This window comes from Nyctibius grandis, chromosome 1 (genome assembly GCF_013368605.1).
Source record: "Nyctibius grandis isolate bNycGra1 chromosome 1, bNycGra1.pri, whole genome shotgun sequence".
NCBI classification, from domain to species: Eukaryota; Metazoa; Chordata; class Aves; order Nyctibiiformes; family Nyctibiidae; genus Nyctibius; species Nyctibius grandis.
In genome coordinates, this window is record NC_090658.1 from 90,671,464 (window position 1) to 90,686,317 (window position 14,854).

The 14,854-nt window shown below is 43.1% G+C and overlaps 1 protein-coding gene across 3 annotated transcripts in view; it reads left to right on the forward strand.

The window, feature by feature from the left end:
* RARS2 (arginyl-tRNA synthetase 2, mitochondrial) overlaps nt 1-14,180 on the forward strand; it is a 49,660-nt gene extending 35,480 nt beyond the window's left edge. For 2 of the 3 annotated variants that reach the window (XM_068409541.1, XM_068409559.1), the window contains 8 exons: nt 1,397-1,473; nt 2,775-2,899; nt 7,087-7,154; nt 7,254-7,363; nt 8,823-8,918; nt 11,634-11,708; nt 12,598-12,661; nt 14,050-14,180. In XM_068409541.1, the coding sequence (XP_068265642.1) occupies nt 1,397-1,473; nt 2,775-2,899; nt 7,087-7,154; nt 7,254-7,363; nt 8,823-8,918; nt 11,634-11,708; nt 12,598-12,661; nt 14,050-14,136 (702 nt within the window). In that variant the 3' untranslated portion in view covers nt 14,137-14,180. The remainder of the gene's footprint in view (nt 1-1,396; nt 1,474-2,774; nt 2,900-7,086; nt 7,155-7,253; nt 7,364-8,822; nt 8,919-11,633; nt 11,709-12,597; nt 12,662-14,049) is intronic. The other variant, XM_068409549.1, reaches the window with a different exon arrangement.
* Nucleotides 14,181-14,854: the final 674 nt, after the last annotated feature.

Genomic DNA, 14,854 nt, shown 5'->3' on the forward strand with positions numbered 1-14,854 from the left:
TGAACCGTCATGAAGAAGCAATTACATTCAGAAGGACTGGAGTCTTTTTGAGTATTGTCATGATTTGCCACAGTATCTACTCACAAAAGACTGCAGTCCTCCAAAGAGGCTTTTAAATGCTGTGATCGTGGTCCAGGTGGTGAGGGACATGCTGTTGTGCACACAAAACATGACCAGTTTATGTCATGGATTGTATAATCTCTTGTAAAACAGGAGAATAGAGATGAATTCGGACCTAGAGGGAAGCAGAGGAAACAGCGAGGCAGCATTGGCCAGTACAGTGTGCTGGCCTTAATCTAAACTTTGTGAAGTTTATTGTGAGATCTTTTAGTGAGAGAGATCTGGCTTTGTTACAGGTGCAGCTCTTCTCTCCTATGTAAGGTGTGTGGAAAAGAGCTTGGAAGGCCTTGTTTGAAATGCTGACCACCACTGTCCATTTATCATCCTTGCTTGTGAATTGGCACAGAGAGAGGTGATGCATAGGAGTGGAACAGGTTATGAGGAACTGTGAAAGAGGAAGCAGGTGCTTGAGGCTTGATCAAATGGTAGAGCTGAAAAAAAAAAAAAAAGCAGATAAGCATTTCACTTACTGCTCACTCCCTGTCTTGGAACACCAAACAAATAAGGAAATAGTGGTCATTTGGTTGTCACTGCAGTGTTTTTTAACGAGGGTTAAAGGAGTCTTTGAGTGATGTAGTCAAAGCAACTAGGTAGGAAAGTGAACTTTGTAGCAACAGCTGTAGCTAGAAACACAAAGATCTTTGTTAGACATAAAGAAACTTCCATCAGAAACTGCTTTGAGTCATAGGAGAGAGTAACTGGAAGTGGAAGAGAGCACAAGATTCATCATTAATATGAAAATGTGATCATTTATACTTTTTTTTTTTAATTATGCACCTGACTTATGATGTAAAGCTCCACAAATCATGCTGGAGACAAAAAAACCTGGGGGGTTCTGGAGACAGAGAGCTTAAAGAGGTGTTCTGTCTCAAAGCCAAAGGAGCCTTAAAGTTTGGTGATGTAAAACATGGGAATATAACAAGAGCAGCAAGGTTCTGAAGTGAAAATGGAGGCATTTTGTTTGATGGGAAGCTCACAGATTATGTGAAACTAAAGAACATCAAGGTTTCATTTCAGTTCATGGCTTTGCCTTCAAGACCTGGGAATAATCATTTTTGAAAAGACAGATTATTTTTTCTGACAAGATGCAAAATCCCATTGCCGCAGATTCCAGCTGTTACATTTTTCAAGTCCTGCCTGTCTTCATAGGTCTTAATTCTGCTTGCAGTCACTTACTGGCACAGTATCTGTGGCGGGCTGTGTATGTGTGTGTGTTAAAAGCTAATCCTTATCAAACTTGGAGTATTTTCTAATACACACCAATTCTATTCCGTAGACAGATAAAAGTCAAAGTAATCACTTTCAACATTTGTTCCAAATACTCAAGCTCATGGGTTATGAATGGGCAGAAAGGTATGTATTTATGAATCTTAATTATATACCTTTTTTTTCTTTTTTATTAAAGAATAGGTAATATGTACATTGGAATTTCAGTGGAGTGCTCTTTTGGAGAGTATCTCCTGGTTGTGTCCACCTACCACCATGCTGTAGCACATCATGTAGGCATTTTGGATGAAACTAAACTACAAGATGTGCTGCTGATGTGCAACTAATGAACTCCAGAGTGCAAGCAGACGTTTGGCCTGTAGGACCCAACTAATGCTAGTCCAATAAGCAGGAAAGAATAAGAAAAAAAACTCTTTGGAATTGTGTGCAATGTGGGCCTCAGGTCCTCGGCACCAACCTTTTCACTCTTTATGTGCATTCCTGCTGGTCTGCTTTATTTGTGAAGGGAGACATTGCCATATGTTCAGCATGTGAAAAACAGCCCTGTCTCTCATTTAGCAGGTCTTTCATAACTGCTTGATGTAAAAATGGGAAAAAGGGAAACAATCTTTCAGATTTTATGGCATAGCTTCTGGGATATTGTGTGATCACATATTAAACGGTTACTTCTTGAAGTATGATATTTTAGCAGAGATCTGAATCTGAGTTTGAATCACGCTCCAGGCTTGCAATATCTATTGCAGGGAAATGTATCCACTCTGTTTTTCATTGTGATTACCAATCTTGTTAGCAATCTGAGCAAAGGTCAATAATGGATCTGCAGACTAAATCATATTCCTCTCTGACAGACTGCATGTCTTTAGTGGTTAAATATAGGATTTTAGCCTTCAGGAATATTAGTCTGCCTCCTTTCACAGTGCTTAAACTTGCACTAAAATTACCTTAGGTTGTGGATCCAGAATAATGCTTGGGATTATTGTGAGCAGAAGCAATGAATGTTTTATGATTAGCGATGATTAATTACACTTTTAGCTTAATGTGGCCACAATAGAATTATTATGACTCCCTTTCTAATGTTATTAACAGATCTGTGTTGCCACAGTAATTTGATCTGTCTATATCCTGCCTCTCCTCAGTTTATTGCATTGGGTCCTCTGTATTAAAGCTAGTAGCAAGAGAGGTTCCCAAGAGCACACAAATGACCAGGTTATCATAATTCTGATCATAATTTTCCCATTATATAATCAGTATGGAGCTTTGGTTGCTGAAAGGAGAGTTACTGATTATATCACTAAGCTTCCCACGTTGGAGCGCTATTTATTCAGCTGTTATTGCTGTTTCCTGGTGAGAATCCAACTCTGAACAACCACTGCAAACATTTCTCTTGATTAAAATGTAATTTTAGGTCCTGCTGCTTTTCAACACAGGTGCCAGCATGTGTCTTTTGGTCTAGTTCAAGGGATGAAGACTCGGAGAGGAGAAGTAATTTTCCTGGAAGATGTTTTAAATGAAGTTCGCTCAAGGATGTTACAAAACATGGCTTCCACAAAAAGTTAGCTATTTCAGGTCTTATTAATTTCTTTTGATGTTCTGTGTTTATCAAAAAAGTGTTGTCTTTTCTAACCTTCACTTTTCCCTGCATCAGACTAATCACAGTGATATGCCTTGATCTGTGCACTTTTTGTATCTCCCATAATATAAACAATGTTAAAATAATCCTTTGTGAACTTTGTGAATCCCTGTGGAACTCTGTGAACTTCCCTAAACTACAGATTTGCAAATCTTAACATTCAGTGAAATTATTTCATCATGCTTATGCACTGGGAAGGAAGTACCTGCCTTTGGGGGACAACAGTTGCTTTTTTCTGGAGGGACAAGCTAGTCAATAGTGGGGGTTGGGGATGGAGTTCAGGCAACAGTCAGATTTCATCCAAAGGATTTGTAGCTCTGACACTTTTATCTGGCAAGATTGACTGTAGCCTGACTGCAAGTGCTGCCTTGCCATCCTCCCAGCCTCATGACTGTTTCCGAAGTCCCCAGGAGGTCACTGCTCTGCAGCAAAATCTGCTGAAGGGGATGTTTGCCTGCACCTTGGGCTGTGGCTCTAGAGCTGTTTTCTGTTGACGCAGTAAAGATTCCAGCAGTTCCCAGTGAAATGCTGCCCCCTCTTGTGCTTTCTGGGGTTAGGTCCTGAATTGAATCCATGAACTGATCAGGTTAAGTAGTGTGCATATTCCTTGCTCTCCCTCCTCAGCTTTTTTAATACAGATAATTTTGCTTGTAGAGTGGACAAGGAGAAGGGGGCGCAGGCAGAATGATAGAAGGGTGACCCTCGATTCAAACCAGTTTTACTGCAGAGAGGAATGAAGCTTAGAGGTTCAGTGTAAAAGTTAGCATCATAGCTGAGTGCAAAGCAAACTTATTTTTATGCTGGACTAAACTGACACAGCAGAGGTACAGACCTATGTTCCATTGCACAAGCAGTAGGCAGAAGAACAGCTAAAAGAAGTAATGTGCTCAGATGGCACTGCAGCATTTCCCAGAGCTTGTCCGTTAGATCCTAAATCCTACCTGTGCTTGTAGAAATTTTTCCCCTTGTGTTTGAATTCCTGCCTTACTTCCCCTTCCTTAAATTAGAAAACTTAAAGCCCTGACTCAGAAATGTCTTCAATGATTGACAAGTGTTGGGATACACAGTGAAGCATATTACAAACTTGTGTGTGGCATCAAAATGCCTCACTGTCATTGAAAAGATTTTGGGAACTGGGCATCTAACAACCAATGCTAGCCTTAAAAATCATGCCTGCGTGGAATTGGAACTGGTTAGTTAAATACCTTTGTATAAACTCTTCCTTTGCTATTAACCATACACAGTTCTTCAGCTATTTAAGTTTCCATTGGCATCCTTTTTCTTTCTACTCATCTCAATGAATCCTGCAGTCCACATAAATCCTTTCTAATAATGCCTATTATTTCCTTTGCTGCTTTACTTTGTCTTAGATAGCTTTGTCTGTGTCTCATCAAGCATCTAAACAAAAGCCTGAATTCTGAGGCAGTTGTTCTGTTTTGAAACAAATCTGTTATGAAATGTAATAATGTAATCTAAACATATTTGTCTTCGTAAATGAATAGCCAGTCTGAGGCTTCTCAAGGCTGTGAACTATCCCCATGCTTTTCAAGTGTAGTCCTTTTGAATTTTGTAAATAGCAAAGGTCTGATTAGTGTGAACTACTCAAAGTTGTTTCAGTTGGCTTTGCTGACCTGGCACGAAGAAATACCAACGCAAAAGACAGAAATCTAAGTGCACTAAAACTGTACTGCAAAACTGTTTCAGCTGGAGTGGCCTTAAAGGAACAGCTGAATTCTCCATATTCTGCTGTTAGTGGGAAATCAGCTGGGACAGGAAATCGTAAGCTGAACTCTGCAAATTTAGTAAATTACATATATGACAATAAAAAAAGTGCACTTCGCCCTTGCTAAAGTGGAACAGATTTGCCTTGTAAAAGACTATGATAAGAATCCTCCTTTCTCTCCAGTAGAGACAAACAGGAAGAGGAGACCCTGGTAGAGTGCATTGCGATCTGAGTTTAAAAACAGAAAGTGTTATGTATGTCAAAAGCATCACCTTTTCACTAGGCAAGGTTGTGGGTCCCAACACAAATAATTGATTTCGCAGAAGATCCAGCATCTAAAATGCTGTTATATAGGCAAGTTCACTGTACTTCTGATGAACTGGAGCACCAGCTTGGCCCTGTGAACTTCCCTGTGAGACAGGGAATGAAACAGGCCCTTTGGTGAATTTCTGTACACAACAGCATGCTGCTTATCTGCTGAAGAATATCACTTGAGTTGTGAAAAAGCTGGAAATAGCTTTGCAGACATGTCTCTGCAGCTGTTGTGAGGACATTCTCTCTTAGACTCTTCCAGATTAATTAGGTTTTGTAATGATAGACTTAAGTTCAGTCCATTTAGTTAGAGGAGCTTTGGAGATGTGCTTGTCATGTCCACCCAGGGAGAAGGGCAAATAGTGCCTGACTTAATCTAGTGGCCTTCTATGATGGAGGGACTGCATTGGTGGACAAGGGAAGAGCTATGGATGTCATCTACCTGGACTTCTGTAAGGCCTTTGGTATGGTCCCCCACAACATTCTTACCTCTAAATTCAAGAGATACAGATTTAATGGATGGACTGTTAGATGAATAAGAAATTGGCTGGATGGCCATGTCCAAAGAGTTATATGTCAGTGGCTCAATGTCGAAGGTGGAAACCAGTAACAAGTTGTGTCCTTTAAGGGTCCGTACTGGGACCAGTACATCAATGACATGGACAGTGGGATTGAGTGCACCCTCAGCAAGTTTGCAGATGACACCAAGCTGAGTGGTGCAATTGATTCTCCGGAGGAAAGGGATGCCATCCAGAAGGACTCGGACAGGCTTGAGGAGTGGGCCTGTGCGAACTTCATGCAATTCAACAAGACCAAGTGCAAGGTCCTGCACCTAGGTCAGGGAAGTCACCAGTATCAGTACAGACTTGGGGATGAATGGCTTGAGAGCAGCCCTCCAGAGAGGGACTTGGGGATACCGGGGGAAGAAAAATTGGACATGACCTGGCAATGTGCACTTGCAGCCCTGAAAGCCAATTGTATCCTGGGCTGCATAAAAAGAAGTGAGGCCAACAGGTCAAGGAAGGCGATTCTCCCCCTCTACTCTGCTCTCGTGGAACCCCACCTGGAGTACTGCGTCCAGCTCTGGAGTCCTCAGCACAGGAAGGACATGGACCTGTTGGAGCAGGTCCAGAGGAGGGCAATGAAAATGGCCAGAGGGCTGGAGCACCTCTCCTGTGAAGAAAGGCTGAGAGAGTTGGGGCTGTTCAGCCTGGAGAAGAGAAGGCTCCGGGGAGATGTTGTTCTTGCAGCCTTTCATTATATAAAGGGAGCTTACAAGAAAGACAGAGAAAGACTTTTTTACTAGGGCCTGTGGTGACAGGACAATGGACAATGGTTTTAAACTGAAAGAGGGTAGGTTTAGATTGGAAGGAAGAAATTTTTTATAATGAGGGTGGTGAGACACTGGAACAGGTTGCAGAGAAGCTGTGGATGCCCCTCCCTGGCAGTGTTCAAGGCTGGGTTGGATGGGGCTTTGAGTAACCTGGTCTAGTGGAAAGGTGTCCCTGCCCATGGCAGGGCGGTTTGGAACTAGATGACCTTTAAAGGTCCCTTCCAACCCAAACCATTCTATAAGTCTCTCAGTTCAGGTTCTCTGTGTATAGCCAGTTTAGATATCTGCAGTGGATGGTGTGAATACTCCCTAAATGTACATCCGAGTGCTCCATTAGCCATTGGGACAATTTTTGCTTGACTTTTTATGCCTATCACTTGGAGTTTTTAAACCAAATCTGAGTTGCCCTGTCGTTTTCTTCCTGATCTTAGAGACTGTCTGTCTGAATTGTGAAGAGGAATTCAGGGTAGTCTATCTAGCCTGTTGTAGTGAACCCTTCTGACCTTAAAATCTGCATTACACATACTAGGGGAAGTGGGAAAAAGCCCATCTGAAACAGCGGTATCTCAACTTTTAAGAAAGATTTCTATCCTGGACTTCTTGCTGTATGCATCCTAACAATTTCCATATTACTAGTTCACAGTTTTAGAAGATGCTGTTGTATTGGCATCATCAAGACTGAGCAAGGGAGTTGTTATGCTACTACAGACTTATGATTTCTTTTTCTCTGTTTCTCTTCAGCAACCAAAGAGATAGAAGACCCTATGGAGACAGCAGAGAAAGTTGGTCTTGCGGCACTAATAATTCAGGTGAGTCTGAGCTGCCTCCCAAGGTGTTTTCATCTTCTGTGAAAAGTTAAAAATTGAGATGGAGAGCCATATCTAGGTGACACTGATTTATTGTTCCAGGACTTCCGGGGCCTTCTGTTGTCTGATTATCAGTTTAGCTGGGATCGAGCTCTTCAAAGTCGCGGAGATACAGGCGTGTTCTTGCAGTACACCCATGCCAGACTCCATAGGTAAGAAAGAGGAGCGTTTGTCTGGAGGGGGGTCTGACCTACGAGGAACGGCTGAGGGAGCTGGGGTTGTTTAGCCTGGAGAAGAGGAGGCTCCGAGGCGACCTTATTGCAGTCTACAACTACCTGAAGGGAGGTTGTAGTGAAGTGGGAGTTGGCCTCTTCTCCCGGGCAACTAGCGATAGGACAAGAGGGCACAGCCTCAAGCTTCGCCAGGGGAGGTTCAGGTTGGACATTAGGAAGAATTTCTTTTCAGAAAGAGTTATTAGACATTGGAATGGGCTGCCCAGGAGGTGGTGGAGTCACCATCTCTGGATGTGTTTAAGAAAAGACTGGACATGGCACTTAGTGCCATGATCTAGTTTGACAGGGTGGTGTCAGGGCAACGGTTGGACTCGATGATCCCTGAGGTCTCTTCCAACCTGGTTGATTCTGTGATTCTGTATGCAGAGGTACAGTTTGACACGTATTTTAACCTTATTAACTTACTGCTTTGTTACGTAGTAGCGTTAACTCCTTCCCTAAATATGACACACGTTCACTTTTTCAGCAGAGGTGTGAGTTTACGACAGGAATCACTGAGACTTCCCAGAAGAGCAAGCCAATTAAAATGAAATTTCCACCTCATTTCCACAGGGCTGAGCTAACTCTCCATGTACTTTCTCAGTTCTAGGAACAGCCTCTCTGTGTGGTTGGTGTCAGTGATGAGGAACGGTGGCCCTAAGATTAAGGAAACTGTTGTAAAAACCAAAATGCCCATACTTGTAAAATACACCAAATCACAGAACTTAGATGTTTTTGCTTGCCACTGTAGCTAGTGTCTTTTTAACATTGGTATTTCCCACTGTTGGTAGCCAAGGTTAAAAGCAGACCCCTTCCTGTTGATTCAGGTCAAACACCTGACATGTTTCATTATTTTTTAAAAAGAATTTCACAAGAGTCCAGTTTGAACAGTTTCATCAGTTAAAGTGATCTGTCAGAGCATTTTTAATGCACACATCAATGTGTATTTTCATAAAAGCAGGTAAGACACCTTCCTGATCAGGCCGAAGGTCCGTACCAACCTGGTATTCTGTCTGAGGCAATGGTAATAGGAGATGGTATTCAGGGAGAGCATGCAAGCCTGATCCCTTTCTGTAGTCTTGTACTCCCTTATCATCTAGGTATTGATGGTACTAGGGTACCATTACTAGGCTATCGACTACCTCCCTAGTCCTTTTAGCATCAGCTTCTGGACCTGTTGTCCACACATTTCTCTAATTCTGTTGATACTGAATGTCTGGCGCAAATTTTAATTTTTTTGTCTTGGGTTGAAGTCAGCTAGTCTGTCTCAGTGTTCCATTCAGCTTGAGCAGAAGATGCCTACCCTTTTGTCTTAAAAACACAAATTACTGTTTTTCTTGTTCAGCTTTGCTAACAAGAGTTTTTCATCCAACATTTGCTTTTCATTCCTACATTTTAGTTTAGAACAGATGCATGGGAATGAGCAGCTAACTGACGTTAACGTGGCGTGCTTGCAAGAGCCAGATGCCATCTCTGTTCTTCAGCATCTTCTCAGGTTTGTCTAGTTTTCTTTCCAAATACCAGTTCCCTTAAAATAAACTTCTGGATTTGCTGCCAGCCTTTTAAGCAGGCACAGACTGCACGATCATAGGAGAAAAATAGCCGGCTATTTCAGGCCATGGCTTGTCTGTTGGGTCATACTGATTGCAACAGTAGCCCTCACTTGAAGTCTTCGTGGACTTTAGGAGCCATATGAGGGAAAAGAAATATTTGGAACATACTTTGTGTACGTGAGCTTCTTAATTATTTCTGGTCCTCACAGAAATATGCTAAGCTCTTTATAAATATTAGCTGCAGATTTGCTTGGTCCCTTCTGTTCTGTTTTTGTCATGTGGGAAGTGCTCCTGGGTGAGGTGAAATGGAGTATGTGCATGCTCAACATCCGTCAGAGCAACTGAACGTGCACAACTAATACCTGTTAACAGCAGTAATGTTCTTCATTAATTCAGTCTTGAAGTTGAGCATTTTCTGTTTTCATTATTTCATAGGTGTGTAATTAAAATTTGGAGACAGGGGAGTTGTCCATGTTGCGCAGCCTGCAATGGAGCTGGAAGTAATTGAGGCTTTCAGAATTCCCAGTGAGAGGTCCTATATACCGCATTGCACGCTGCACAATGCCAGAGTTAACTCCTTTGGCCACAGGAAGGCCTTCTTGAGGGCATCTGTTTAAAATTCGGGCTTCCAAAAGTCACGTCACAGTTCCAGGTGACTCCTTTCAGACTGCAGCTGTAGGTTGCAGAGTCCTACCATGAACTGTAATTGCCTCCAGAGGTCTGCCTGCAGTTTGTGATATGCTGCATGCTCTCTTGAGGAGTATCAAGAGCAGCCAGCACTCTAAATAAGACTGGTAGTATCTTACTTATCCAGTGCAATTGTATTTCACAAAAAACTCATTGGTCGTTTCTTGGTTTTTATCAGATTAGTGTATAGCTGCCCGTTTTATTTGTAAAAATTGACAGGGTTAATGTATTTCAGGTTGATTTGCAGGGATCACTGCATCCCAGACGTGTCCATTTTCAAACAGAGGTTGTTGCTCCACTGCAGGGCTCTTATTTTTATAGAGCTTCAGGTCTGCTTCTTGCAAAGGCCTTTGAGTCTGACCAAGCACCATATGGAATTTGTATGAAACATCTCCTTGGGCCTTTACTTCCAGCAGAAAGCAATATTTAGGTTATCCATTAGGCCAGGCACTCAGTGGCTAACAAACTCACATTTAAATATCCCATGATTTCAGGAGTTACAATTACTGTTCAGTCCTCCTTGTGAGTTGCCATGAGTAGATTCTTCTTTAAAAGTTTCCATGATAAACACTCTTGAGCTGTCAGAAGCCCATTTCCCACAGCTTTGCTTCTGCTGTTTGAAAAGCTGCCAAACATTTGCCCTTAAAATTAGCTGACCAGTTCTGAATACCACTAACTTTGCAGACTAATGAGCAGTAGATTGAAGGTAGCATGTACATACCTGCAGAAGTGGACTTAGTTAACTGATAAAATAATGTAACAAGTTGTTGTAGGCCAACACTGAAATGGCAGCTTCACGAAGCAACAAAGTTGGTGTCACAAGAAGGCCCCTTCATTTGATATGAACTTTATTGCTTCATGAAGCTTTATTAATGGCTATTTGATGATTAATTTTGCTATACCTACGTCACTGTCTCTGAGGGGCCAGCAGTTGCTGGTGTCTAAGCTATCCCTGAGACAATGCAGAGGTTCCCCTGATTTTGTCTCTGTCACATCTGTTGTGAAGTGGTATAAAGGCAGTGACCTTCCCTGTTTGAACAGTGGCCACCTGGCGCACGCTGGCAGAGATGAGCTGCTGAATGCATGTGTAAGAGATGTTTTCTAGCTTCCTGCCAAGGGACTGAGGAGCACTCCCTCCCTGGTGCTATAGTTCTTACGTGAGCGCTGAGCCCTCATGATGAGAGCTCACTCCCCAGTTCTCCTGCAGCTCGCCTTTGAAGGAGGAAGATCCCAGGGAAGTTCAGCTTTGGCATGCTGGCAGGAATGGGCTTGGGAGCTGAGCAAAGACCAGGAAGTCCACTTTGAATGTGAAATCTATTCAGCCCCGGGGGTTTGGTAACTTCTTGCAGGCTGTGAAAAGGATGATGTGGACAAGTGGAGAGCAGAATACATGAAGAATAAACATGGATCTCCATGACGCTGCTTGTATTAGCCAGTGTGATACTGTGTTACATAAGCTGATTTTATTCCAGGATTATATAAATGCACTTTGTTTTTGTCTTTTCTAATGTTACAAGATTCCCTTTAGCTACTTAAAATTCTAAGCTGCATTTACTAAAGGCAACATCCTCTAAGGGACTATTTTGACTGTCTTGGTTATTTAATACATGTTTTTTGCTCCTAGGTACTTACAATTAGTGTTGAAATGTAAAACCAGACATAATGTTCCAGGAGCAAATATAGCTCTTGTGTTCTCTTTGCTATAGCCTGCCTCTCTGAGCTCTGCCATCCACAGTGTTTGCATGATGAGGAGCAGAAGCAATCATCTCCTTCGATAATAAGTGAACGAGGAAGAAATAATCAATTATGTGCTAATTACATGGCTTAGGCCTGGCTCAGAAGATTATTTTCGTTAATTCTGCAGTTGTGGTTGTGTGTTTGTTCTGACTTAAGCAAGTCTGCCGTGCCTTATATCTGAGTTACACCTTCCTACCACTTTAACACCAAACAATCCTTTTCTTCCTTCACAGGTATGATGAGGTCCTATATAGATCTTCTCAGGATCTGCAACCCAAGCACATTGTCAGCTACCTCCTCACACTTAGGTAAGGTGATTGCTGATACTGGCATCTGTCTCCGGTAAGGACAGGTCTTCCTGAGCTGGCTCTGCAACCCTCACATCTGCACTGCTTTGAAGAGTAAAAATAGTGGCAAGATGTAAATTTGTGGGACAGTCTCTCTGGAGCAGGAAAGGTATAAAGTAGGACAGCAAATAATATAATAAGTAGTAGAGATCGAGGTTGGAACCAGGAACAAAGGAGCCAGGAGCCTCCTCAGAAACTAATTTGCTTTCAAGAAAAAAGAATCACTTGGCTTTAACCCAGTGTCTGAACCTAAACTCGTGCTGGACTAATCATATCTTAAAGGCAGATTTCAGCTAAGAAATTTTGTCCAAACCCCTTTTAACCACTGATCTCAGCATAGGTGTTGAGATGGACAAAGCACATTATTACTGTAAGTCAGCATTACTGTGTATGTGACCTCCGCAGGGAGGGTCCCCTTAGGGACCTGTCTGATTTAACAGGACAGTGAAACACAGGAGGAGACTTCATGGAGGAAGGTGTAGAGCCTGTGTATGGGGAAGGCTTTAACAAGTTAAATTGTGTAAGGAATAATGCACTTTGGAAATGATAGGGCAGGCTCTCAAGGATCTTTCCAGACCAGTTTGGGGGGTTAATGGGGGGAGGAGTGGAGAGGTTGTTTTGGGTTGGTGTTTTTTTTTTTTTAATGAGCATTAAGTTGTTGATTGCATGCCCTGACAACATGCTGGCTACAGAAAACCATGCCCTCCCTCAGCCAGGTGAAAGAGGCTGTTGGCTATAAGTGTCTCTGGCATGCTGCAGTTGTGGCTCTTCCAGTTCTGCTGCTTTCTGTAGCCCACAGCACTGCTCTTGTCAAGAGACTTGCTCGTTCTCACAGTGTTTTCCATTTCAGCCATCTTGCAGCCGTGGCACATAAAACCCTTCCTGTGAAAGGCAGCACCCCTGAACTAGCCCAGGTATGGCACAGCATTGGTACGTGGCTGGAGTCCGTGTAGGGCATCCTGGAGGAATGATCTGTTAGGGCTTTGCCGACCCAGCTGTGCAACCGCTTGGGTGAATATGCGCCTGCAGGCTAATGAGCCAACAGGCAGGCTCTCTGTGGGCGGCACCGCTGCGGGAAGGGAGGGGTTGCTGTTCATGGCTGTGCCTTTGGGAACAGGCTGCTCTGCCTGATCTTTCCAGAACAGAATGCTCCATAAGGACAACTGCTCCAAACCCAATTGAACCCCTTTCCTTCTCATCACCCTTCCTTCTGAACTTCTTAAAAGGAAACCTTTGAGCATTTAACTTGCTGTTTTATTTCTGATGGTTTCCTTTAGTGATTATGTGAGAAGGCAGAGAATTAGGAGATAACTGAATCTCTCTCCTCCCTCTTGCCACCTACATATCCCAAGTTGTCTATACTGCCTTTCTAGCTAAAGCACTGAGGCTGACAACTGCTAACGTGCAGTTGCAAATAGATGCAAATTATTTTCTAATGATCTCCCAGACAATGTTTGACCCCTTAACTGCTCAGTAAATGATATACTAATTATACTGCCTTTTTTATTTCCTCTTTTATCTATTTCAAATGCAGTTACCTATCTGATTTTGTTAGGAAATCACATTCACGTGTTGAGCTGTATTGTGGGGGGAAAAACTTCAGTGGAATTGATGGAGCTGCCTCTGTAGTTGAGCTTAGATGCTATAGGTATTCCTGCCTTTGAAGATGGTTCCATGCCTTCTTAGGAAGAACAACTAAGACAGTCCAGGCTACGTGGAAAGTTTCACTTCCTTATCCTGTAAAAAAATATTCCTGTGACAGCTTTCAAGAAGTATTTTTTTGGAGGAAGGCTGACAGAACCCTTCCCAAACAGCCAGCTGTGCAACAGCTAAGACAGTGACAAGGAAGAGTGAAACTTTCAGAGCAGCCCATAGTTGCTTGACAGCCTCTAACCCAGGCACAGTGAGAGGAGGAATTCCAGCAGTATCCTCAGGCTGTAACAGCCTGTGGTATATGAAAGATTTTTCACTTTTTAGTCATTGCTAGCTCTTTTGCAGCCATCTCCTCTGGTCACTCTGCCCTGAAGGTACTAGAGTGGGCTGGACACCCCTTTCCAGCTTCCCTTCATTGACAAAAGCATCCCACTGTAGTGGGCTCTCAACAGCTGGTGTGAATTCTGCCAGCATTGGTGTGCTAGTAGTCAAGACTATGCGTGTGCCTGAATCCCAGTGCCCTGCACAGGGACAGAGGACGCGCACGGTGTTCTCACCTCTAACAGGCTGCTCCTAACTGCTGTCCTGAGAACTACGCCCTGTTCTGCTGTAGCAATACCATAAGCTGATGGTTATTCTTGTTTTCCAGGCAAGGCTCTGTCTCTTTCAAGCTGCACGTTTGGTTCTAGCCAATGGAATGAAACTTCTTGGCATTACACCTGTAACTCAAATGTAATGAGGCTGTATGCAATGTAAAGTCACATCTCTTAGTAAAAAGATTTTTTTCAAGAGAATATAAATACTCTCCTGTGTGTCACTGCTGACGCAGTCTGGAAAGTCACTGCCTGCTGTTGGAGGTTTGTATGCTCCATCATACCGAGTGCAGAAGAGCTTGCACAGCAAGATACCTGGGGGAGGTGAGGGCTGTCACAATTGCTTTCTCCCAGGCACTTGGTAGGAGGAGTGTACTTTAGACACTAGTCTACCTGTTATTTCCTATAAAAGAGAACTGCTCTGTATTTACCTTTGTAAATACAACATCCTTTTGGTAGAGGAAGTGGTATTAACTGTGCTGCCCTAAGCAATCAAAGTTCTCCCCTTCTGTGGTTGCCCTTGTGTACTTAGGCCTAATGGTACAACAGCTACAGGTGCTCTATATATTGTAACAAACTCAGAGCATGCCAGAGAATTTTTTTCCTGTGTGTTGTACTGCACTCCCCCTTCACAAACATTAGCCAAGACCAACTGTCACATCCTTTTCCTCACCCATTCCTCTGTCACACTGATGTGATGACTGGGGAGAAGAAGGTTTGCTGCCCAGCTGGTGGAACAGGAACTGCAGTGCACCCTCAGCATTGTACACACGGTCAGACGTGGCAGGTGCTGCTTGGCACCCCTGAGCCATCACGCTGCTGAAGAGAGGTGGAGCGTTGTGTAAGGTAGTGCAGGTGGCT